Below are 27170 nucleotides of genomic sequence, written 5' to 3'. Positions count from 1 at the left end.
TAATTTCTTGTATTATTTATTTATAATAGATTATAACTTTAAAATACATTTTGTTTACAAGTGCAGATTACCATGTTACATTCACTGGAGTTTTACTGGACACAGAATGAAACAGACGTGTAACAAATGAAACTAGTGACAAATGTTACAGTTGAAAAATGGTGATTGGAATCAGTAACCTCAACCCAGTTATTTCTCGATTAACCGCTCATCTGAATGTATACAAACAGGTAGGTTCAGAAATAATAAAGACTGCTGCCTGATGCACGTTTCAGTCGTCAACAAGGACATCAGCTGCCTTTCTTGAAGTGCAATCCAGTCCCAAAATTTAACTGTGTAAATACAGATGTCTGTAATTCTATTTAGCCAAGTAAGACCTGCATTTTCACATAAAATCGTGTAACTATCTGTAACTACTCTGAAACCCAAACTTAACAGACATGACCATCCAGTTTCAAGAAAAAAACATAAAAATTGATTAACCTAAAATTTTAGATTGCCATATAGTTCATAAAACCAAGGTAATGACACAATTGTAGACAAAGGATGAACACATACAAAGTCTCCATAGAACAATTTAGACAAATGGATTGACTTGTTCACACAGAATTTCAGATATACCTGGGCTATTTCAGACACAAAGTTAAATCATTCCTTATGGTGGTCTGTCCTGTCTACACAAAATTATAGGAAAAAAAGACAGGCAATATATTACTATAGTAAATACCATGTTTTGTCCCAAAAAATAGCAAATAGTTCTTTTATATTAAAATATATTAATTAAAATATATTACTTTGATTACCAAGACTAAGATTACAAACAACTTCTGATTATTTTAGATTTTTAAGGTGGCTTTGGCATTTTACCATTGAAAAAAACGGCTATAAAACAGGAACATTTAGCCCATCCTGGAGATTATAAAATATATTTCATTTTTATTCCCTAGTAGAAATAAAAGACATGAGTTAACAACTTCCCACTGATCCTTTTGCACATCATATGGCGTTAGGTAAGGACTTACATTGTGTTATCATAACAAACGTAGTTTATTCTACATCACAAAGGTGATTGCAAATAATTAGGCTTACAACACCTCACACCATCTTAAAATGGAAGAGAAGGGGTTTCATTTTATGGCAGAAGGTCAGAGGTAAACTGTTATACTCATCTATAAATTTGTGACTATTGTACCTCCAGATCATTTTAGAAAACCTACAATCATTTGACTACAACATTTTTCTTTCCATTGTTAAATATCTTTTTGTACTAAAAAATTGGATATAGTTAAGTAAGGTGTGCTGCACAAAAAATAATGAATACCTACATCTAATATTTACAGTGAAAGAAAGGTCTTCATTTTCTCCCTTTGCCTTGAGTGTTTTTCTGTTAACTTTTAGCCGCAGCTTATCAGTTTATACACGTAAATAACAATTTAAAAAAACTATTTATGGGAAACTTGATGAACACAACAGTTTTAGGGAGAGAAACTGTGACTTTAAACAGTAGTAGTTGACATAAGACTTTTTTCCGATAAAGATAAAATTGAACAGGGAAGATTAAAGCATGTTCTATTTAAATTGTTTGAATTTAAGTGCTATCCTGAGTTACAACTTTACATCTTGATGCTTTGCAGGCCTTGGTTTGGATTGGTTTGATACCATTATTTTGTGCAATCCACATGGGCAGACTTTTGCAAAACTTCAAAAAGTTTAACAATTACAACCCATGATTTTCTCAGGTGCCATTTCTCACAAATGACCCAAATTAACCCAAAAATAAAAAGTTCAGTATCAACACAAGAACAGTCATGAAGTCCTAAAAATAGCAACATTCATTTTCCCTCCTTATTTTTAAAAACTATACACATGTTTATAAAAATATAGACTAATCTAGCTGAGTGCAAACTTTGTTGAATGTGAGATATCTCTCATATCTGACAGACTACTAAACTGACTGAGAATTGATTGGCAAGTCTAAAAACATATATGAATGAAAAAACAAGACCATCCAGTGTAAATTCTTGCTTTTCCAACAGTGATCAGATCCTGCCTGTTTCAGACGTAGAACACTTAATATGTCTCACCACATTTTGTATTCATTCTAAATAATCTGATGCCATTTTGTGCCTCAACAACATATAAACTTTAGGCATGGGCAGGTTACCGGTATCAAGGTATACTAAAAGTTAAAAATCTACATTATTTGTCATCATGTTTGTAGGGTTTATATTTTATTTGATGAGACGCCAGAAAAATTGCTGGAGTGAACAGAGTATCTCTGGACCATATAATAAGGGGGCCGTCTCCCATTTGGAAAAAAAAAAAAAAACGGCTCTTACACATTTCTCCCTCAAAGAAAGACAAATGTAGCTGTTTGGAAATAGTTCACATTACCTAGAACACTTACAGTCATGATGTGGAAACTACTGCAGCAACAATTATTAAAAACGTTCTTGTTATGTCATTCTGCCCCTGGGTTATGGGAAGGTTTAGATTTAAGGGTGAGTTTCGAAAAAGGGATTTTAATTGTTGGCTAAAACCAGTTGTCAATAATTGTTAAAACAAAACAAAACAAACTGAAGAATTTAAGTGTTTCAATAACACCCTTATTAATTTAACTTATTAGAACAAACAACAGCAGCATCTAGGCAGCCTTCAACTACTCCATGACATGACACTCAGACCTCCTACAGTTTGATTTTAAAACATGTAATACTTTTGAGAGGAAAAATACCCAAGGCTAAAGTTCAGTGCTTATGAGTTGTTTGGTTCCACTTTAGCTGAAGGCTAAGGTTATGGCCAGTCCAATGTGTGTTCACCTGGTTAGATAAGCAGGAGCTAAAAGAAACACCTAGTGATATTGTCAAAGTTATATTAAACCCAAGATTTGTAATGAGTCAGTTATTAGTTAGGTGTGTTATTAAATCTACTAAAGCTATTTTTTTAAACTCATCTAGGTCTTTGAATCAAAATGGTTTAAAAAAATAAAAAACCCTGAAACAGCAGCACAAAAAGTATTCTTCACAAGTACTTGAAAACTTCTACTAAATTAAGGGGGTGTTTATTTAACATTTTTGGTTTAGTCAATGAAGAAAAATCAAAATAAATATTTATAGTATTACAACTGTAATAATCCATATATTTAAATCATTATATTATTTGACCAGCATTAGAAATATTTTGTTTTCAATTTTAAAATAAAAGCAATTAGATTTTGTTAAACATTCTTGTTTAAATTTTTTCTGTAGACCTTGTGATACAATTACAATGTGTTGTTTTTCCTTAAGCTTACTGTGAGAATGTCATACCGGCTATTGGTGCACTAGGGTTAAATGAAGGACAAACTAAATTTGAAGTCCAAATATTGAGTATAAAGATCCAAAGTAAATTCTTAATTTTATTTAAAATGTTGAGAAAAACAGTACAATGTATGGAAAAGAAATGGAAAAACTATTTTATGGCTCAAGTCAAAATGTTTAGAGTAAAGTGGATATAATATTTGAAAGAAGAGCAGGCAACATGCTGAAACTGCTGTTTTGTTAGAACAGCTTAACACACAAGGCTAAAAATAATAGATCTTTGTGCCGATGCTTTGTTTAATGAAATTTAATCTCATTAACTTTTTTTTCTTTTCTTATTTAAAAATGTATAATTTTCTGCTTGGACATTTCTACTTTCTTCTCTAAAGTTTGACTTTCTTCTTGTTTTGAAAGAGTATTCTTCTAACTTTTTCTTAACATTTAGTTTTTTTCTTGTCGTTATAACTTTTTCTTGATAAAGTCTTTGATTTTTGACATTTTGACTGTCCCATTTTGATCTTTTCCTTGACATTTTAACTTGTTTTCTTCAAAAAAAAATTTACTTTACTTTCCCACTTTTTCTTGAAATGGATAGACAACAAAAAAACACTTTGTTCTCAATTGTTTTTTTCTCCAAGATACCCTGATATTACTGTTGTACATACCGGCCCATGCCTAATGAAACCATTACGTCACTTAGTTATTATTAATTTCAAATTATTGTACCACTAAACATGACACACACAGCTTTGAAGGGCCAATACAGTCATCGTGACAGAAGGCTCCACAGCCTTTGCACATTATCATTGCCTTCAGTCGGCAGTAGCATTTAGACTGGACGTCCTCCATGTTGGAGCCCTCGATAAACGACTGCTCATGCGAGGTCTCACCCTGATTGCCGTGGTCTAACATGTGACCGGCTGGTATCGTGGTGACAGTCACTGAGAACGACATGACGCTCCCACAGATTCCCCCACCGTTGACCTCCGATGACGATGTGGAAGAGCCGGTGCCTGCAGTGTTGTGGTTAAGAGTGTGAGGTACAGACATGCTGATAGTGCCGCCGTAGCTTGAGGCTACCGCGGATTCCTGATTGTCAAGTGTTCTCTGAAAGGCAGTCGGCAGCTGGTGACTTGGGTCCATGTGGGTAAGATATGGCTCAGAGTTTCCTTGATTGCTATTGCGGAGTTCGAGGGGACTTCGATGTGACGGAGAAAAAGGGCTGGTGTCTTTGGCTTTTGCACTGGTGCTGCTGTTGTCACCACCGGCTCCATTATTCTCGGATCCAGGCTCAGTCTTTATGCTGGAGCAATGCTGAAAACTTGCTGTGTTGTCAGACCTGGTAACTGAACATCCCTGGTGCTCAGTTTTTACCCTAGTAATGGACATGAAATCTTTTTTGACTAGTTCTTCCTTCTTAGCAGCCTCCTTTCCTTCTGTGCTTTCCCTTTTTAAATCAGACACACATTTGTTGGGACAGAGTGACAGCTGCAGTCTTTTGCTCTCTGATCCTCTGCCATATGTAGACACATTGAGCAGGTAATGCCCAGTCATGGCAGGCCTGGGAATCTTTTGTCGGCCCAGAAAGCCAACCAAAACTCTGGACTGCTCCCGACACTCCTCCCCATGTATCATCTGTGAAACTTTGTGCTGTGTGGGCTGCGGCCCTGCACCTCCAGAAGGCTGGATCTGTTGTTGGGCCTTCCTCTGCATTAGAGTCTGCAGGATCTGCTCTTGGGTTTCCTTATCAGGAAGCCCCCTGTGATATTTTGCGAAATCTGAGAGACCTACAGCTCGCCCAGCTGTGTTGGTTTGTGAAGCCATCTGCTTATCTCCACTGTGAACAACAAAATGTTGTGTTTTCCCCTTACTTCCAGAAGCCAGGTTTGACACCCTCATTTCCACATTGGATAGGGGTTTTGGGAGAATCTGATCCAGTGGAACTTCTTTTCCCTGCAGCAACTGTGTCACAAGGGGGTTGTTTGCAGGAATGTAAGAACTGCTTCTGGTTAATGGCACAGTACTTGGTGGGGCTTTCTTATCCTCCATAGCCTGCACAGATGAAAGTTCTTCTGAAGCACTGGCGCTCCTTTGCATGCTCTGTAGCCCTGTACTGACTGTACCGGCAAAATGTCTGTTGAGCCTGTCATCAGCTGTTCTTGAGTGAGACATCGGAGACTGATCTGCGCTAAACGGAGGAGAAAGCGCACTGGACGGATCGCTGTTTCTGCCTGCAGCTGGTAACCTGGTGTAGGCATGTGGGGAAGTTGGGCTGAGGCTAAGGCTGGGTGATGGCTGCCTGTGATCACTACTGCTACCTCCCCCAGGCCCCGGGCCTGGCACTGGTCCCTTTGATGCAGATGACACTGCGGCGGCTGCTGCTCTCTGTGCTCGGGCAAGCTGAGCTTTGGCTTTAATGTCAGCCAACGTGCGAGCTCCAGTACGCCCTGGGCTGCTGAGTGGGCCATGAAGGGGAGTTCTTGGTGATACTTGGCTTGGTGACAGAGGGACAGGAAGAATTCGTGACACTGGGATCTGAAAGAGAGTGAAGAGAGCAATGTTTGACAATTTTCTGAGTTCAAATAAAAGAAACAAAAAATCCTTACAGATTTACAAACACATTCTTACAACAGCAGTAGGCATTTAACAGAGAATACAGCAGAATACATTTAAGAAAACCGCAGTGATCCAAGATACAGAGCTTAGCAAAATTATTCCCTAACCTGGTTACATCTACAAGCCTCATATATTTTATTTGTATTTTATGTAATAGACCAGCACAAAGTGTAGACTTATGAAGTGAGAATAAAATGATTGGATTGCATTCTTCTACAGCTGGAGTTCAGTCAGATTGAAAGGAGAGAGTCTATGAAGACCAATTTTCAAGGCTTGCCATAGATTCTCAATTGCATTTAGGTCATTATGCTTTTTGTTCACTAATTTTCTCCATAAAACCTCTGAAGTCCTGAAAAGGACAGCTGGATTCCTACTGAAAATAACATTTCAAAGAAAAAAATGCTAAATACAAAAACTATTACTGTTGAGTTTGATCAAAGCAGCTCATATCAGCCTGCAAGGCCATCATGGATGTTTGTGACACTTCTTGGTTCACATTTAAGGTTGCTGTCCTGCAGGAAGATGAAGTCTGAGTCTGAGTTGTTTGCAACCTCTAGCAGCTTCTCTTCCAGGACTGCCCTGTAGTTAGCTCCATTCACTTTCCCATTATATCTGCCATCCTGTCGCTCCAATTAAAGACTTCTACATGCTTTGCAAAAGGGAAGACCTGCAAAAACGGCATTGTATCTAATCGAGAAATTCTACAATTTTTCTTAGAATGGTGTCAATATGAGCTACTTTTAGTCTGAGGATTCTTTTTTGAATACGGGCCTAGAGCCCATTTGTCCACATGTTCATCCTCTACATGGATTGCAGATGTTATCATAAACCACTCCTCCATCCAATCCATGAGCTATCTGGTAAGTGAATTGTTTCAATTACAGTACCGTATTTTCCGCACTATAAGGCGCACTTAAAAACCTTCAATTTTCTCAAAAAATGACAGTGCGCCTTGTAATCCGGAGCGCCTTATATATGGATCAATTGGTTAATTGGTTGATCCATACTGGTTGTACACGGCGCTCTGTCAAAATGTTTCAGTACGACTGGTAAACTACAAAGCCGCACCGCTTGCAGCATTACGGCTACCGTAGTCAGGGGCGTCGCCGAAGTAATAGCGGTAAACACCTGTACTGTGCTTACTTCTAGTCCAACACCACTTGTGTGTGTATAACGTTTGAATGTACTAACGTTTGATTTAGTGCATCAAACTGTTTCTTTTACGTGTTTACTGAATCAGGGAAAAGTTCCCTTTCACGTTTTAACTAACGTTTGATTTCAACTTCAACTTCATAGACTCCAATGCATTCCTAACGTGCGGTTGGCTCTATTCAATAGATTTCTATGTAGAGGAGACCTTACCATGAGAGTGAATGGAGTTATCAGAACGCTGGTTTGTAGTGTATTAATAAAGTTTGACTGACTTATCTGACTGTTTTGTTGACATTCTCTTTAGCACAGCTCCATCTAGTGGATGCATAACGCAACCCCAGTCAAACGTTTGACTGCAGTAGCTTCTATTCTATGCGCCTTACAATCCGGTGCGCCTTATAGTGCGGAAAATACGGTAATCGATATTCTCCAACAAACTCCTGAGGTCCAAAGAAGGACAGCTGGATTACTACTTACACACAGATGGACTGGATTTACTAATCAGCTGACTTCTGAAAGCAGTTGGCTGCACCGGGTTTTATTTAGGGATATCAATATAAAGGAAACTAAATGCAATTGCATGCTCCATTGATTTTATTAGGGAAAATAAAAAAAATTTAAACATTTTTTTTTCTTCCTTTTAATGTTATGCTACTTTATGTTGGCCTATCACAATAAATCCCTATGAAATACAGTGAAGTTAGTGGTTGTACGTGATAACTTTACTGTGAGAAAGTTTGAGGGCTATGATAGGGCCCTGTAACTACAGATGTCATCCTCTTTAAAGACGCAAGCCACAAAGGGTGCTTCAGGAAACATTCATTACATGGAGACTGTATGTATTCTCACCTTGAGAGGCGGGACCCTTTGACCTGTCGGAGATGGCGTGGCCGGGCTGGATATGGATGATGCTGATGGAGATGCAGATGCAGATGCAGAGGAGACCGAAGACACTGAGGAAACGGAAGACAAACGAGGTCTTTTCTCAGGTGTCACTTCACCTTCTGTCTCACTGAGTGATTTTCTCTTCTGGGCATCCGAGCCACCAGTGGGCTCTGCGGTTACCTCTTCGTCATCCGGAGCAGGTTTAACCACAGTCACCAGCTCATTATCTTTTATATCTGAACAAGCCTTTAGTGGGAGGCTTTTCTTCACAGGCGACTCGGGTAGTTCAGCTTTCTTTTCCTCTTTATCCTCTTTGTGTTGCTTCTCTTGATGTGTGCTTTTTGAGCTCTGTTCAGTCAGTTTCTCAGCTTCTGGTGTTTTCATGGCTGCCGTTGGCCCAGTCTGTGCAGCTGTGTTCAACTTTCGATCCTCTGCATGATGTGATCGCCGTGTCTTCATGGGCTCTGTGGTGGGGATGGTCTCTTTGTGTCTGGGTGGCTCCTTCGGAGGTTCCGGCAGTTTCTCAGTTGGTTTCTTGTCTTTAGTGGTAGCATCAGTCTGAATACAGTCCTTGATGCTCTTTTTGTCCTCCAGAGCCTGAGGAGCTGGATTTGTCTGACCAACAGGAGACCGGCGCCTGATAGGCTCTTTATTCACATCAGGTTTTATCAGCTCTTTGGCTTCCTCATAGCTGAGGCCTGAACTGTACAGAAGGAGAGAAGAGAAATATTCAGCGACTTTGTTCTCCACCATTAAATCACAGATATTTAGATTTATGACACCCGTTTCTGTACCTTCTAGATATGAGAACACCAATCTTAGGCTTTCATGCTTACTGTGACAAAAAACAGCAATTCCTCAGGTACAAGTAAAAGCAAATGCAGGCACATCCGAAAACATGGAAAATTACTGAAAAGTATTTTTCGATAATTCAATTCAGAAATTAAAACTCATTTTAAGTGCTTATTTCTGTTAAATTGGATAATTATGCTTACAGCTAATGAAAACCCAAAATTCCGATTTTGTTCTGCAAAAGGTGTTTAATAAAAGATTTTTTACAGAATTTGAACCAGGTGAAGCTAAATCTATGCTACCTGAGGAGGTCTGGATAGAGCATATTTACAGACAAAAGTTTTTATGCAAAATGTAGATATTTTTTGTACAATTTTGGCCTAATTACTGTTGTGAGTGGGTTGTTTATTCTGCAAATGGCATGTTTTAGACAGTCTGTATACTCCAGTAAACGATTATAAAATAGTTGACAATTATTTCAATAACTGACTAATCATGATTGATGAGATCAATTGTTTCAGCCCTACACAAAACACTTCCTAGAAAGCACTAAAAAAGGAAAGGATGATTTAAGTGATTGCAATAAGGCAAAAGAACCCTGCAGAATATGGGAGTGAATTCCTTGTTCTGGATGAACAATGGAACATTTGAAACAAAAACATGTTTCAAATCATCCTTTTGTTCTGTAATCTACGTCTGTTTACTACTCCTCACAATCAGCTGAACGGTTGGAATATATTACAATATTACTCGCCTGATCCACATAGTGGTCATGTGGTGGTCATCAACTGGTAACCTATGTTAATGGTTTGAATAAAGTGGTACTGGGAAGTGAGTATGAAGCACTAAGCAAAGACATCAGCAGCAGCTGCTCAGTTTGCAGTTCTGTACATAACAGAAACATTTTCATCCTCTAATGTCCGTCGGACCAGAGTAAAACGTTAATCAGCAGAATCTGATTAAGATAATAACATGCTAAGGATGGGACACAGCAACTTTGCTTGAATTTAAAACATTCAGATGAGGGTCCCGAGACGCAGCTCAGCGCTCTGTGCAGAGGTAGGCAGAGAGTTGTATGCCACGCCCCTTTGGTGACCCCAGCTGCATGATCTGAACGCGCAAAATGTGAACGATCTTGGCGATTGGGTTGTATAATGGGAAAGGGCAAAGTGATCTGCTATGGAGGGGTGTGTGGTTGCATGTTAATTGTGAAACTTCTATAATGTTGTATTGCTCTTGCATCTTATACTGCTCTATATTTACTCTCACTCACTTAAAACTGTGCACATATATTTATATTATATTGTAGATATGTTTATACTGTTTAATTTGTATTGTATTGCACTGACTACGCCAAAACAAATTCCTTGTATGTCCAAAAACGTACTTGGCAATAAAGCTTTTCTGATTCTGATCTCGAGGTATCTATTAATAACAGAAAAGCAGTTTTTCCAACTGCTGCAAAGACAAAAAACCCATTTACCAGAACACTTATAACATTGGTGTTTCTGAGTTTGATACACAGACCAAAGCAAAACCATAGAAGAAATATCAGCTCAATATTCCGCTGTGGTTTTGTCAGCTCAGTGCACTTTTCAACCAGCTGACAGGCAATGCGCAGCAACAGCGAATCTCTTGGTATATTTTAGTATGGGTGTATGGCCCATGCCTACTACTGAAAATAGTTGATTTTTAGCACTTTAAACTTCTTTGGAGCCATTGAGATGTCCATTATGCACGAGATTGATTTTAATAACTTTACAGTGTATTCGGTATCTTGCAAGTTGGGGCTTTAAGAGGTCCAGTATTAGATTAGGACTTTTACTTTTTCTTAAATGAGTTGGATCAATATTCTTTTTTTTGGGGGGGGTGAGTATCCTGTCTCGGTCACACCTTAACAAAGACATTTTCAAAACAATCAAATGTCATTTGGATTTGATAATTACATGATTATGAACAATTCCACTCATACAAGAGAACCTACTTTTCCCCATAATAATTTTCAAAGAACGCTTCCTTCCAGTGCTCGACTTTCTTTTCCTTCTCAATTTCCTGACGCATTCGGAGCTGCAGCTCTGGTGTGAATTCCCCTGTAAAAGGAGAAATCTTCATTTCATTTTGAAGAAAGAAAAAGCAACGCAAGCTCACCTTGGAGATGTATTTTGTTTTCTTTATAAGAGAAATGAATGCTGTTATCAACTGGGAGCCAAGCAACTAACCTTCAGCCAATCTCTCCTTCCAAGACTGTGCTGCCGATGCAAAGAATTCATTGTTTAAAGCAGAGCTTGTGACCTTCAGAAGGCCGTCCAAGCAAGCCTGTTGAGAAGAGGCACAATTGTGATGACTAATCTTTCAATAATCACCATCACTGCATTGGAACATTGACTGCAGTCTCAAGAGTCAGTAAACTACATTTAGGGCAAAACTTCATATACATACAGTATAGCGATCCTCAATAAAACAGAGGTATAAAGAGGGTGTATAATGTAAAAGTCACCTGTCGGTCAACTTCAGGCAGGAGTTTGACCAACTTTTGCTGACAGTCAGGAGGCAGGACTGAGAAGGTGTGCTTGTTGATGAGTGCTCTCAGATTGGTGTTAACCAAAATAGAGTCCGGTGTTTCCACGTCTATTTTACACTTTGTACGCTTTATTTGCCCTTAAACACAAAACAGGAAATAGAAGTGAACACAGAATAATTGAGAAATAACAGCTTTTCATTTAACAATCAATATCTTAAGTGAAAAGTACATTTTCCAATGTAAATCTTTAAAGCCATCAGTGACATAGTATCTTCTGATCTGTACATTACAAATTTCCAAGCTCTTTTATATCTCTGACAGAAATTTAACAACCATAGACAAATCAGCTTGGTCACATGAGCTCTGCGGTGTTTAGAAAATGTAACTGCAGTAGGATTATTCTTGTTAGGCCAACTAATCAATTTATTTTTCTATTCCATAGAAAGTGTCAAACCAATTGCTAATCCTAGTTGATAAAGCACCTATTGTTTGACCTACCTGCACTGAGGCGACCGGACCTTTGGGGAACTTTTCTGGGTACGACAGGGTGGCACAACTCTGCTTGGACAAAATATAGAAAAACTTTGTGAATTTTCAGGACAACTTATTGTAAATCTGCAGTCTCAGTGTTTCCCATCCTATCATGTTAGTTTGGTTTTATGTGGGTCTAAATGGTCCTACTCTGGAGATGGTCTTTTCAGCTTTCCCCAAGATTTGTTTAAGGGGTGGGGTTGTGTGCATCGAAGCATGGCACCAGCGGCTTCCATAAAGGCACAGGTTGGTATACAAATTTATCGTTTTTTTAGGGGTGCACATTTGCCGTTTTCTGGCCGATCACCAACCACACATCTTTAAAAAGGCTGACCTGTCGATTCAGATTTTTTTTTCATAACAGACACTGTTAGGTGTTATAAAGTCACAATACACCTTCAAAGTTCCAATCCTATTTTATTCAAAAACACTGAACAATACCCATGAAACAATACAAGCTTGTTTTAACTGCACATGAGGTAGCTCTCTCAAATATAAAGAAACGTTTACAGCATTGCAGTTCCCTTAGTCTTTCATTTTTAACATTTTAAAAAGAAACAAAACTTGCACATTAGGTGCATAATATCGGTAGAAATCGGTGGAATATCGGTTTCACATGTAAATATCAGCTATCACCCAAAATTAAGGAGATCAGGGCCGATCAATCTGCGCACCTCTAATTTTTATACCATTAATTTGTCACATAAATGTAGTTTTAAGATGTTTTTCTGCAAGAAAGCAGATCCCAAAACTTCATCTGTGCAGTCAGATCCTCCAGACTTTTCCACTAACCGCTGCCTGATCTCGACCCGGCACTCTGGGATTTTCCACTACCTGGTATCTGTTTGTGGCGGCTGAAAGTTATTATAAAGCGTTTAGTAGGTATGCGGTGAATAACCATAAGTACCAGAAAATAAAACAGAATATTTTTCGGCGTAAATTTGTGACATTTTAAGTTAATGTTGGCCTTAATTATGAACTAGTTCGCAACAGTTCTGTAAGACAAATGTTTTAATGCAGTGCTGATGATCAGAGCACTTTAAATTTTCCATGTACATAAAAAATACACATTTCCCTAAGACTGTCTTTTCATGTAAACCTAACTTAGTCGGGTATGAACTCAGATTTATCTCTTATATTTATTTATCTAATATTTTGAAGCTTTCATAGTTTTATGCAGACAGCTCTGCAAGAGGAGAAACCCCAGTTCCAGGTTTGGATGAAGATTCCCAGAAGCTCTGATCCTCTTCATGTCTTGATACCCTCTACTCCACTGTCTACACATTTTCTACTTTATATAAATATTTGGTTATGATTAGACAGTCAAGGTATTAATTCCCCATATTTCTGGACCGATTATCAGTTTTTTTTCATTCTAATAAATAAAATTCTTACTAAAAACAATGTCTGTAGTTATCTGAAATGAGTTTAGCTGATGATAAAAAAAAATAAGTGTGTTAGTCAGTATTTAGTAGTTATTATAAATGAATCATGTAGTTCTAAAGCAGCAAGGTTTGTAAGAATTTAAATGTAAAATAATGATTTAAACATTCTTGCTTATGGATCCAGAGCAACTTAAGGAATAATGTAATAAATTAATAAATTGTATACCTCTAAAGCTGCTCATCTATTATTCATCAGTTGAAACAAAAAAACAACATTTATTAACTAATTGTCCTTTAAATGGAGTAAAGGAGTAATGCCATTTGCTGGACGGAAGGTGTAGTGCAGTTTTCTTCACAAGTTCGCCATACATCATTGGGCTGATTTAAGTAAATGGTCCATGGCAATGGAAAAAGAATGTAGGAGATTCCCTGGGATTACTGTTACCTGGGTAAAACAAATCCTGGGGCTTTCAGTGGAAAGGGGACCAATGTGAAGAAATGAAGCGTTTTTTTTTGTGAAACATCAACTCCACGTTTATTAAGCATGTGTGTCATTTAAGATGTTCCCTCCTTTTATACGTGGTTTACGTATTGAGATGAAGGGTGTAAAATGTACAGTGTGCTTCTCTGTCAGGACAGAGTACATTACCCCACCATATTAAATGATCACCTGACTATAGCCCCTTTTCCATTAGTACCTACTCGGCTAGGATTTCAGAGTTTGCTCTCAGGAACTGTTACTTGTTTGGTACCAGCACCTTTTTTAGTAACCAATCAGTTGAGCAGTCGAGCTGAAAAAGTGAGGTCAGAAGACTGCTGGTCACTGATTGGCTAGGGGGTAGCGTCATCTGTTGAGTCATGAGAGCGACTGTATTACAAAAATCAAACCCGCCACTTTTAAAAACTCCCAACAATGACTGAGTGTATTCCTAGCATTAAGGAAAACGGAAAACTAAGATCAAAACCAACGTTCAACGATGAGGTGCAGACATGTCTGTGCTCGTGGCTGATGAGAAACTACAGCGGTGACTAGACGGTGGTTGGTCATGTACAAATCATCTTTCGGGCCGATTTGCAATTATGACCCCACCCACTTTAAGGTGATACTCCATTGGTATGGAAAATTACCCGAACCATGTCGAGGTGAGTTGAGGAGGTAATAATGGAAAACAGTCATATCTCAGGCTAAACTTTCAATGCTCTATTCAAAGTATGACTCCCTCCAAGTGGTCAAACAACATGTTCTAGCTACTTGAATCACATAACACGTTGGATTGATGCCACTTCAAGCATCAATTCAAGTATGTCATAACAGTAAGAGACTAACCACCACCATTATCACGTCATTGCTGTGACATTTGAGCAACACTTGCATAAGTTACGCCAGCGTGGTGAATATATCCACATTGATATGATGTGTCTAGGTCATGAAAGTCTGCTACAGTATCATAGGCATGGAAATACAAAGTTAGATTGTAATTTACTTGAGGCCACGCATTACACGAGACACATACACATTACACAACCTTATACAAGTCAGCATGGGATAAAACCACAAGCTCTTTAATATAAAAGAAAATGACATGATAACCTACAAGAACAGCATCATAGTCATTACTGAAAATGTGTAATTTTATGAAATTAAATGTACCGTATTTTCCGCACTATAAGGCGCACTTAAAAACCTTTAATTTTCTCAAAAAATGACAGTGCGCCTTGTAATCCGGAGCGCCTTATATATGGATCAATTGGTTAATTGGTTAATTCATACTGGTTGTACACGGCGCTCTGTCAAAATGTTTCAGTACGACTGGTAAACTACAAAGCCGCACCGCTTGCAGCATTACGGCTACCGTAGTCAGGGGTGTCGCCGAAGTAATAGCGGTAAACACCTGTACTGTGCTTACTCCTAGTCCAACACCACTTGTGTGTGTATAACGTTTGAATGTACTAACGTTTGATTTAGTGCATCAAACTGTTTCTTTTACGTGTTTACTGAATCAGGGAAAAGTTTCCTTTCACGTTTTAACTAACGTTTGATTTCAACTTCAACTTCATAGACTCCAATGCATTCCTAACGTGCGGTTGGCTCTATTCAATAGAATTCTATGTAGAGGAGACCTTACCATGAGAGTGAATGGAGTTATCAGAACGCTGGTTTGTAGTGTATTAATAAAGTTTGACTGACTGACTTATCTGACTGTTTTGTTGACATTCTCTTTAGCACAGCTCCATCTAGTGGATGCATAACGCAACCCCAGTCAAACGTTTGACTGCAGTAGCTTCTATTCTATGCGCCTTATAATCCGGTGCGCCCTATATATGAAAAAAGTTCTAAAATAGGCCATTCATTGAAGGTGCGTCTTATAATCCGGTGCACCTTATAGTGCGGAAAATACGGTAATGCAAAAGGAACAAAAATTATCTAAATATGCAGTACAAATAACAATTGGTGTTGTTTGTGACAGTATAATAGTTCCAACCTACCCGTCTTTGTTGTAATGTTTTCTGCCATGTCTTTAATGGTCTTTAGTAGCAGCCTCGAACTGGAGATGGCTGGCATACCACCCTGTCTGCGCTGATTTCTTTGCTGCTGCTGCTTCAGCGCCTATAAGAAGAGTAACGTAAAAAAAAAACATGTAAAATCAATTAAGTGTTTTTATCTCAAACTCATGAGTATTGTGCCTACGCGGCACAAATCTATGCGGCACACAACTTGCTATGATTTCCATACATAAGAATCGTCTGCAAACAACCAAAGAAAAGACAAGATCTCTGTGTTGAAATATTAGCAGGTTGACTGAAAACATTAAATGCCCAGCTAAAGTATTTAGATCCCTTAAACTTTTTTCAAATTTTGTCACATTACAATAACAAACTCCAAAATATTGTATTTGGATTTTATTTAATCCAACACAAAGTAGTGCATAGCTGTGAAGTGGAAAGATATATTATTTTTAAAACTTCATACAAATACAAATCTATGAAGTAGGATATGCATTTGTATTTGCTGCCCTTTAAAGAGGCCCATGGTAACTCATGAGGAGCTGCAGAGATCCACAACCCAGGTGGAAGAATATTTGAAAGGACAAATGTTCATTTACACATTCAACAATTCAAAACAAATTTCCTAAGAAGTCCAATCTAGATGTCAGGTAGAGGATAAGAAAAGCACGAGGAAGAAGGTGTTCAGGCCAGATATGAGGAAAATTGAATTTTCTGACCTAAATGCAAAACGTTATGTGAAGTGGAAACTAACACTGCACATCATTCAGATAAAACCAGAACAATTCAATAAATACATTAACCAGGAAGTATTTGTGTTTTGTGGAGTGGGGTGGTGTGGTGTGGTTTGGTGTGGAAGGTCTTTCTATGGGACTATTTAAATAAAAGGGTGTGGCAGGAACTCATGTTTCATTGGTGACAAGTAAAACAGTGATGTACATGTTGTTGAGAAACAACCCAACTGCACTGTAAAAACTACGTTTTTAAAAAAAAACACACCTGTTTGAGTGCTTTCTTGCTGTGTTTCTGCGAGGGAGAGATGAGTTTACTGGAGGGGACAGGAGGCGATGAGCACTGGGGCTGCGGAGAGGATGGCTGTGACTGCAGCTTAGAGGGGACTATAACAGAAAAGGAGGAAAACAGAGGTTACAAACCTACATTTCCTGAGGCGAGTATGAAACCATCAAGCTGGGCTATTGTTTTGTTGAAACTGAAACCAATCCTTTGCACAAAGAAGGAGATTACATTACCCATATAAGATATCACTTTATGAAAAATGGGTTCATCTCAGCAAGGGTTCTATTAAGCTCTCTTTTCATACAGGTAAACAACTTTTCTACACATCACCTCAGTTCCAGCAGCAGACTTCTTCATGTTTATTAGCTCAATAACAAAGGATCAGATCTCTTTCTCAGATGTAAACGTAGCTTATTTAATAGCAGCTTCAAGATTATGCGTAATGAGGAAGTGGTCACGGGTCTCACTCAGAAAATTCAGTTTCCTGTTTCAACAGTCAAAACGTTCAAGTAGCAGATAAAACACAAAATAATTACCACTTAACAAAAAAGAAAAGCAATTTTGAAACTTGCACTGAATCTTAGAAAAATTCCAAAAAAGCAAACACTAAAAAACACAACAACACGATAGACAAACGAGTAAAAACGGCTACAGTCTGCTGGTGAAGGCGGAACACTTTATGGGCGATGAACTTTAGAAAAGAAACCCACCTTTCGCTATCATGCTGGGTTCTCAGTGTATTCCAGAAATACAGAACGATTTGATCTAATCTTCTGGAGGAGGCACTTTCCTTAGGCTTGTCTACAGTTATATTAGCTGGCTTCCTGTGTTTGTGCAACACAGCTTAACAACAGCTGAGAAGAGGCGTTAACGCTCACTGACATAAGACATCTCAGTACCCAATCAGCTAAAATCAGTAAAAAAAAAAAAAAGAGCTGCGTGACAATCCGGATACGTTTTATCTTGATACTTAATTTATTCCTGTTAAGCACTTACTGAACAGCAATAACAAGAAAAAAACAAAACTGTTGCTGTTTTATGAGCAAGAGCTCAAAATTAAAGCCGCATTTGTGTTAAATTCAAATTCAAACTGAAATAAACTTGATCTGCTGGAACATAAAACAGTCAGTAGTTTACCCTCTAAAGGTCAGATCAAAACAACTTCTACCCAAAAGCAGGAGACAGTACCTCTCCGCATCCACCTTCCTCTCCTGCCCTCTGGAGGTACGGTGCTGTTCTCTGAGCTTCGGGAGTCAGACAGATTGTCACTGCTCTCATCAGAGCCCTCCTCTGACAGCTTCTTCACCACTTCTGAGATGTCCTTCTGTGTGACCAAAAAAAAAACAAGAACATACAGTCACAATTCAATCCTGTAGAGACACAATAAGAAAACACAAAATGCGATTAGAGAAGTTACACAATGGATGTTTATTTGTTTGGCGCTCAGACCCCAGAGGAAGACATGAATGCTGATAATGCATGAACTGATGAACGTCTTAGGATTAGAATTAGAATTGTCTCCCCCCGGATCTGGTACTGGTGATGGAGAGGGGGCCTGATGGTAATGGAACTGAGAATCCGATGGAGGCGATGGGGTGGAGGAGGCTCGAAGCTCGACTGACAGCTGGGAGATCCATGGATGGGAGACTTTAAATGCGGAGCCTTGAAGGATCATTGGCTGAAGATTATTGCAGACTTGAAGCCGATTGGTTGGCGCGGAGACGCACGGAGAAGCCATTGGGTGAAGCTGGAGGAGGGGTGAGTCTCCAAGATTGAATTTCCGTCTTTACTCCATTAGAAAACACGTTAGAGGGGCTTTATGAGTTCAACACACACATAAAACACAGGATTCACATCAGCTATTCATTATTTGTCTGATCAAATTCTCAGTCTAGATTTCTTACTGTCACATTCATCAAAAAAATCATTTGCACTGGCACTTTTTGATGAGTTATACGGGTCACCACATAAACGTGTTCAGATGAATTCAATCAGGAGTGGACTTTACATTTATGAGAACTTCAACCTGATGCTGTCTTCTACGTGATGAACCTGAGGTAAGTGCAGGTCATTTAACCGCAATCTATTCAGGGGAGAACGAAATATTTACACTGCACTTTCATGGGGCTGGATATTTTATTTAGGAAACAGCTGCAACAATTTACCTAAAGGTGAGCTTGATGACTGCTCTGCAAGTGTATCTTGTACTAGTTAACTATTTAGAATCTTTTCTGGTATAGTCACTAATTGTCTAAGACCAATCGGCTTCATAGGGAACAAAGTACATTCCTAATACTGTGAACCCCCTTTTGAGGGTTTTGGTTCAGGTTTAGAGGTTAAGGGTTAGAGACTGCTACAGTAAACTGATTCAGAGTGAGAGAAGAAAGAAAAATCAAGGCATTGGCGACAAAAGAAAACGTTGCACTCTGAAGGTATTCTCTCACATTTATCCTGGACCATTTTATCCATTCTGACATCTGATCCCTGGATCCCCGCACAGCTGCATGGGGGACTCACAGCCTCCACACCACGCACCGTGCCCCCCTTATATGGAAATAAGAATTACTTTGTACCCATCAGGTCTGCTAATAAGAAAATATTAATCAGTGAGTTTGTTTCATATTTCACCTGTTATCCACATTTGTACAAATACATACAGGGGTTGGACAATGAAACTGAAATGACATATACAAGTCCTGCACAGTGGTTAGAGGGATTTTAAGCAATTCTTCTTGCAGGATAGTGGCCAGGTCACTATGTGATACTGGTGGAGGAAAACGTTTCCTGACTCACTCCTCCAAAACACCCCAAAGTGGCTCAATAATATTTAGATCTGGTGACTGTGCAGGCCATGGGAGATGTTCAACTTCACTTTCATGTTCATCAAACCAATCTTTCACCAGTCTTGCTGTGTGTATTGGTGCATTGTCATCCTGATACACGGCACCGCCTTCAGGATACAATGTTTGAACCATTGGATGCACATGGTCCTCAAGAATGGTTCGGTAGTCCTTGGCAGTGACGCGCCCATCTAGTACAAATATTGGGCCAAGGGAATGCCATAATATGGCAGCCCAAACCATCACTGATCCACCCCCATGCTGCACTCTGGGCATGCAACAGTCTGGGTGATACGCTTCTTTGGGGCTTCTCCACACCGTAACTCTCCCAGATGTGGGGAAAACAGTAAAGGTGGACTCATTAGAGAACAATACATGTTTCACATTGTCCACAGCCCAAGATTTGCGCTCCTTGCACCATTGAAACCAACATTTGTCATTGGCATGAGTGACCAAAGGTTTGGCTCTAGCAGCCCGGCCGTCTATATTGACCCTGTGGAGCTCCTGACGGATAGTTCTGGTGGAAACAGGAGAGTTGAGGTGCACATTTAATTCTGCCGTGATTTGGGCAGCCGTGGTTTTATGTTTTTTGGATACAATCCGGGTTAGCACCGGAACATCCCTTTCAGACAGCTTCCTCTTGCGTCCACAGTTAATCCTGTTGGATGTGGTTCATCCTTCTTGGTGGTACGCTGACACCCTGGATGCCGTGGCTCTTGATTCATCACAAAGACTTGCTGTCTTGGTCACAGATGCGCCAGCAAGAGGTCCACCAACAATTTGTCCTCTTTTGAACTCTGGTATGTCACCCATAATGTTGTGTGCATTTCAATATTTTGAGCAAAACTGTGCTCTTATCCAGCTAATTGAACCTTCACACTCTGCTGTTACTGGTGCAATGTGCAATCAATGAAGACTAGTTACCAGGCTGGTCCAATTTAGCCATGAAACCTCCCACACTAAAATGACAGGTGTTTCAGTTTCATTGTCCAACCCCTGTAAGTGAGTAAGCGAGCCAGTGTTTTATTAATTTTTTCACAATGGGAGATGGGATTTAGTTCCGTATCGGCTTTTAATTGGTGTAAATCTAAGGGTAGAATAACTGCAACAAACTAAGCATGTGCTGGTAACCAGCATCAAGATATACAGCTGTTTTAATGCTTTAAAACCAATGCAGTTTTCTGCTTAAAATCCCTTTAACACTTTTAGGTGTTGTGACTCCAGAGGGGGCAGTTAAGAAACTGGACTGAAACACAGATGGTCACATATTTTAATACCCATTATCAGAAAATATTAACATTAAAAAAAAATCCAATCAACTATTTCAGGCAACTTTTCTGACATTCCAGAGTATAAGCTTTCTTTTTTGGATAACTCACAGAAGAAGATGGAATTAAATACAGACAGCAACGTTTTTTATGATTATGTGCCTGTATTTGTTTGCACTCCTCATCCTAAAACAGCCTCCACCATCTTTTAATCATTTGTGTGGCAGGACTTTTGGTCCTCAATAAAAAAGAAACAGTGACAGTGAATAAACGATTTGTAGGCACTTTAAGAAGTCTGCTGCAGCTGGCTAACCATTAGCTACTAACAAGGTGGCTAAACTGGGGTCTATTCCAGAGCCTCCAATTGGCTCTAAGTTAAAGTTATAGTTACAACCTTTATTCAATTGTTACAATACAAAAACAATGTCGCTTTCTTAGGTTTCCCTAAAAAAATTATTAAAATATTGTGTGGGTTATCTGTTGCCCACCTTGTGAGCGGGATCCATCGCTGCATCCCTTACAGTTACCAAGCAGACACATTCTGCCTGTTCTAAGGTAGCCGTCACACTGCTGCCTAAAAGCCTCGTCACTAACAGTGGTTTGTTTTTCTGTTTTTAAAGAGGTTATTTATGTAGTTCAGAGAAAAGTATTATTTGGCATTTGTTTATTCTTCCTGTTGTACTTTCCCATACTGAAATGTGACCACAAAACCGAGGTATGTGAAACAAGACTAAGTGAGCCATTACACCCCCTATAAACACGTCACAACAAACCGATGATATAGTTCACGGGAGATTTAGATTTAAAGCTACATAGACTCACTGACTCTACAACAATATACTGCATCTGATGTTAAAATTCAGCATGTGAAAAACTGGAAGATTGTGACCGTTCTGCAAAGTGTTTTGAGTCGAACTAACCTTTAGTGTGTAGACTCCCATTCTGCCGGGAACTTTGTAGAAGATCCCCTCCTCACCACGAGAGTTTGTGTGCAACATAGCGTTCAGACATGCCAGCGGCGAGGTTCCACTGGGTGATGAGAGAAAACCACAAATTATAAGTATCGTCTTCAATAGTTCAAGCAGCTATTTAAAAACAGAAATAGGTAAAGGCTGATCAGATGTCTGAGAACAAAGTGTTTTCATGCATCAGGTCTCGTGACAGTCTGGATCAGAATAACGTCAGGGTAGGAAATCTGCTCTGCGTTTCACATAGAATCAGTTGCATAAATTTGACTCAGAGCTAATGATTAAAAGCAACTCACATTATCAATATTACACTTTCCTGACATAAAAATGTATATTGTGTCTAACGGAGCGTTGCATCTTGCTTTGTGGAAAATATGCTGGGACAGAGTTTGGCTTTTATCACAAAACTTCTTTTTGACGAACAAGTAAAGGATGTTTCTTTTAAAATGCTTCATAGGTTCTATCCAACTAGCCACTACATTCAGACTATATTAATGTAAATCGTACTGTTTGTGAATAGGGAAACAATAATAATTTATTAATTTATTCTGGTTTTATTCATTTACAAAACATCTTTGTAGCAAACTTTCACATTTTATTTCTGAATTTATTACCCTCATTTTTTCCGATGCTGGAGGAATGTCGTTTGGTTCCACAGAAATTGACAGTCAAATCTCACCTTCATGATATTAACCCGCTACTTCTACTGTCCAAATTCGGTATTCATAAACCCAAGTTCTCCAATTGTAAGCCACATTTTATTGAATTACTTTTGTACATAAATCATTATATTTTCTCAATAATGGACAGCAACAGTAAAAAAAAAGTCTTAAAAATTGGTCATCTTTGTTAACATTTTAATATACTTGTTTAATTTTGTTTGTTAATTAGGTTGAATCCTTTTTGTTTCCTTCCTTTGTACGCCTTTCTGTGTTCTTGTTCTGTTTTATTGTTTTTAATAAAGTTTGGAGAAAGAAAAAGACCATAGCGTTGCCCAGTTTGGTGTTTGGTGTAATTTAGATCCCCTGAAAGGATCTATTTCCCTGGTGTCGGGAGCACAAATGAAACGTGTTTTGACAGTTTCCTGTTTTGGGGAAATCTCTTTCATTTTTCCAATAATGCGTTATATTTTACATTAGAAACGTGGCTTAGAAGAATAGCATAGAAAACCGATCTTCTCAGTAAAGCTTTATTTTTCGTGTTCCGCAAACCGAGCTTGCAGCCTTTTCTACCAGAAATAAAAAATAAATAAACACAAAACTGTCAAAAAAAATTTTTTTTTAATCAAGGAGCCGCAGGTTCAAAGATAAAATAAAAACCTTAAATAACAACACGATAAAAGACTACGTGTTGAGCAGAAATATTGTGTAGACTGTAGAATCTGCCTCTCCGGCTGTTTGCTCCTGACAACAGGGAAACATGTCCACATACGCGTCTATGCAGCTGGGTGTCACACTAAAGCTAAATACATGTAGCGTGTTCTCTTTGCAACTGAATCTACTACAAGTTATTGTTAACATGCAAAAGGTAAATCTGAACAAATATGGGGAAATGCAGTGAGGTTATTAAGACAGGGTGGTGAGTTGGGGGAGGCCATCTTTGTCTTTTCTTACCTTCTGGATGAAAACAGTGACAATGAAACAAAAAGAAATTAAACAGTTATTGAGTAAAATAATTGTGAATATGAACAGGAAAAAAATCATGAAACAAAGAATTAAAAGAGAGAAAGGTATAGTGCTGCCTTTCATGTAAAAGTGCCTCCTAGAACGCAGGTTTACCTTATTTCTTTAAGCCTTTCTCTTTGGATCACCTGCAAGATCTCTTTATGGCTCATAGGAGTATTAGGGTATTTCTCCAAAACCTAAAATAATAAAAACACACAAAAGCAATAAATAACACAATTAATACAGAAAACAGCTTCTTAATCACAAAGTTACTCACTGTTATTTTTATTGGATTAGGGTCAATTATGTTTTGTAAATTAGTAAGCTGGCAATAACAGAAAATGGACCCAAAATAAATTAGAAATGTGGTATTTTATCAAAATTAAAAAAATATATATCACTTTTTGAATATTTATTGCCATAATACACCATAACCCTCAACTACCAGAAGAAATGAACCAATGCGACATTGTTAAATATAAGGGCATGTAATGGTGTGGTTAGCCTCCAGAATTATTTATACCCTTGGCAAACATAAATTTAAAATAATTTTCATTCAAACAGAAGGTTTGTTTCCAAAACATTAATAGTGATTCCAGCCAGAAGAAACAGATAAATAAATGTAAAAGAATACCTAAACCTAATGAGTGGGGTTTTGAGTACCAATTACTAAGTCTTGACAAATTGGTAATGGCTGGGTACGACTTGGAAGTACAAACTGGTGAGGAATTGAATGGGTAAAAGTGTTTTTTTGTTTTTTTTGTAATTTAGATGTATATAAGTTACATATAGCCAAATGAAAACACACAGAATGCAGTGTGCCTGGAGAGAGAAGCTGGGCAATGGAGCCATAAGCCATGTCTGGCTTACAGCTGACCTGCAGGAAACGACTATAGCAATACAACCATCTCCTGGTCTATGCAACCGCTGGTTATCATGGAGTTTAAATGTAACATTGTTGCTGAGCAAAGAATTAGACTGATATCTAACCCTCCCTCTGCTGCTTGGAGATGTGGCAGGTGCTGCTCCCCTCCCAGGTGCTATTGATCTTGTAATATCTAAAGGAAAAGTTGACTTTATTGATACCCATTGGACAAGAGAAACGCCATTTCATTCTATATTTTGATGCATTATTTGAAGAGATTAAATTACTTGTTGTTTGCTTTGCATAATGTTTTGGTAATAAATGGCTTGTATGACATTGCATTTGTTGTCGTGTTTTCCTATACAAAACCAAGCTAACATTTGTGAGAAAATTGTTTTTTAACTGCTTTATCTTAAAACAGTAGCAAGGATCGACATACAGTTCCTATTCAGACCTTTTGAACTTTTCCACTTTTTACCACAACTATTAACTAAAATGTATTTTAGTCTGATTTTATTAGATACGACAACACACAAAAGCACATCACATCATTGCAAATTGGAAGAAAAAAAGATAAATTTCAACACCTTACAAAAGGAAAATTTGAAAAGTGTGGCCTGCATTTGTATTCACCACCTTTTACTTTGATACACCTAAACAGAATCCAGCGCAACCTATTGTCCTTACAAGTAAATGGATCTGGGTGTAATTTAATCTTAGTACCAATGCAGCTGTTCTTTGAGGGTCTTAGAGGTTTGTGAGACATTAGTAACCAAGCAGCATCACGAAGACCAACAAACACACCAGAGAGGTCAGGGATAAAGTTGTTGAGATGTTTAAAGCAGGATTAGGTTATAAAACATCATTCCAAGCTTTGAAAACTTGCAGAGTTCTGAAAATGGTAGGAGCTTGGCAGAACTGCAAAACTATGAAGACAAGGTAGTCCACCTTAATTAACCTAACGGGCAAGGAAAGCAGGAACTCCTAGGTAATCAGATTACCTTAATAACTGTGGAGGAGCTGCAGAGATCCATAGCTTTGGTGGGAGAATTTCCTGGTACAACATTATTTGTGCACTCCACAAATCTGACTTTTAAGGAAGAGCGGCAAGATGAAAGCCATTGTTAAAATAAAACAATAAAAAGCCCACACCGTGATACATGGTGGCGGCAGAATCATGGTGTGGGAAGCAGGAAAGCAAGTCAGACTTCATGGGAATATAGATGGTGCTAAATACTGGTCAATATTGAAAGAAAACCTGTTACAGGCTACAAAAAGCTTAAGAGTTACATGGAGGTTCGCCTCCTAGCAAGAGACAACATAGCTACAATGGAGTGGGTTAGATCCAAACATTTTCAGATGTTTTGGACCAGTCAAAATGCAGACCAGAATTTATCTGAGAATTTGTTGCAAGAATTGAACACTGATATTCACAGACTCTCTCTGTCAAATCTCACTAAGCTTGAGCTATTATCTAAAAAAAGAGCAGAACTTTCATACTCTGGTAGAGATTTTTGAAGTCAAATGTGGTTGACCAAAGGGGTGGCAATACAAATGCACGCCACACTTTTCAGATTTTCATTGTTTAAAAAAAAACAAAAACACAAATAATTTTCCTCACATTTCCCAAATGAATGTAAAGTACACATAGGTCTGTGCTTGCAATTTGACTAAATGTGACAAGTTCTAGAGGTATAATGTTTCTGTTAGGCGCTTCATCTATGTCACTGTGAAGCTGACCATATTTTGCTGTTATTTTATGCAACCTTTTACAGTCAACTGTGTGGTTCCTGTACTTATTTTACCCTGCAGCGACATTACATTTTACGCATTTAAAAGTGTATATGCATTGTATTTGCTGTCCGTTACCTGTATCTCGTTAATAAACAATTTACTGTGACGTGGAGGACATATATACGTGGACTACGAATATCCCTACAACCCAATAAGATGTCTGAATTGTGATATTATGTCCGAGTGTTTTCATATGGAAGTACTTATTAGCATGCTAAGCTAGTCCAACTAGCTCGAAAGCTAATAAGACTCACTAAACATGTTGGCATGCAGTAGAATTACTTTGACATCGATAAAGAAGATAGAAGAATAACTGTTAAAACTAAGTACGTTCGTAAAAGTAGCAGTTTGATTGTATTCTACTTGAAACTAATCAATCTTGTTGACGGACTTAGCACGAGCTAGCCACGGCTAACCTGGCTAACGCACCCTTGACGTGATCGCTTCGTGCTTACTTTATTCGAATCAAGTCGATAAAGATTTGTCAGTCCTATTATTTGCTTGAAACCCGAACGGTGTGTTTAGAGACATGCTTGGGTGCATCTAGGAGGTACTAAAAAGCAGCCTTTCTCCTCAGAGCAGGCAGAGAGAAAGTGAGATTCCCTGCTTGTGACAGCAGCCGCCTTTGGACCGTCAACACACAGGCCTTGCGAGGTGAACGCAACATTTCGTCTCCAGCAGCAGGTCATGAACTCATCAACACAGTTGTACAAGTGGGAGCGTTCAAGGAAAACAACCACAACAAACGGAACATAAAACACTCAAGAATACCGTTTTCGCGGCTTCCGCCCACGTCCTGCCCTTCTTTTTCTTCTGTCTCTCCCTCATAGTGGATGTCCCGTGGCGGAGTGGAGTTTAATTTGTCCGTTTCAGTTGAAATGTTGCTTTAGTCACCGTGCAGGACCTACTCCATCTGCCATGTTGGGCTTACTGTAAAGAGTCACGTGACTTTCGGGAAACGTCATCCGTCTACTGTATGTGGCTGTCTGTCCAAGTTTCCACATGTATTTATAGATACTATCTGGTGGTGTGTTTTCCTTTAAGTAACAAGTGTAGTATACACCGTCC

The 27170-nt window shown here is 38.6% G+C and overlaps 1 protein-coding gene across 3 annotated transcripts; it reads right to left on the bottom strand.

The window, feature by feature from the left end:
* On the bottom strand, positions 1–27169 carry asxl2 (ASXL transcriptional regulator 2). 3 transcript variants are annotated; one of them, XM_047345436.1, is made up of 13 exons: positions 26874–27169; positions 23558–23640; positions 23393–23395; positions 21732–21840; positions 17892–18027; positions 16686–16804; positions 15669–15789; positions 11764–11823; positions 11242–11402; positions 10964–11060; positions 10729–10834; positions 7917–8655; positions 1–5834 (listed from the first exon to the last, which is right to left on the bottom strand). In XM_047345436.1, exons 1-13 carry the CDS (start codon positions 26928–26930, stop codon positions 4017–4019), a joined length of 3609 nt encoding a protein of 1202 aa, XP_047201392.1. In that variant the 5' UTR covers positions 26931–27169; the 3' UTR covers positions 1–4016. The 3 variants fall into 3 exon arrangements, with proteins under 3 accessions (XP_047201392.1, XP_047201393.1, XP_047201394.1); XM_047345437.1 differs by lacking the exon at positions 23393–23395 and having other exon boundaries at positions 26874–27168; XM_047345438.1 differs by lacking the exons at positions 17892–18027; positions 21732–21840; positions 23393–23395; positions 23558–23640; positions 26874–27169 and adding an exon at positions 17414–17539.
* Between the last annotated feature and the right edge of the window lies 1 nt (position 27170).

The sequence above is a fragment of the Girardinichthys multiradiatus genome, chromosome 19, assembly GCF_021462225.1.
Source record: "Girardinichthys multiradiatus isolate DD_20200921_A chromosome 19, DD_fGirMul_XY1, whole genome shotgun sequence".
Taxonomy (NCBI): domain Eukaryota; kingdom Metazoa; phylum Chordata; class Actinopteri; order Cyprinodontiformes; family Goodeidae; genus Girardinichthys; species Girardinichthys multiradiatus.
This window is presented reverse-complemented; position numbering and strand designations above follow the sequence as displayed.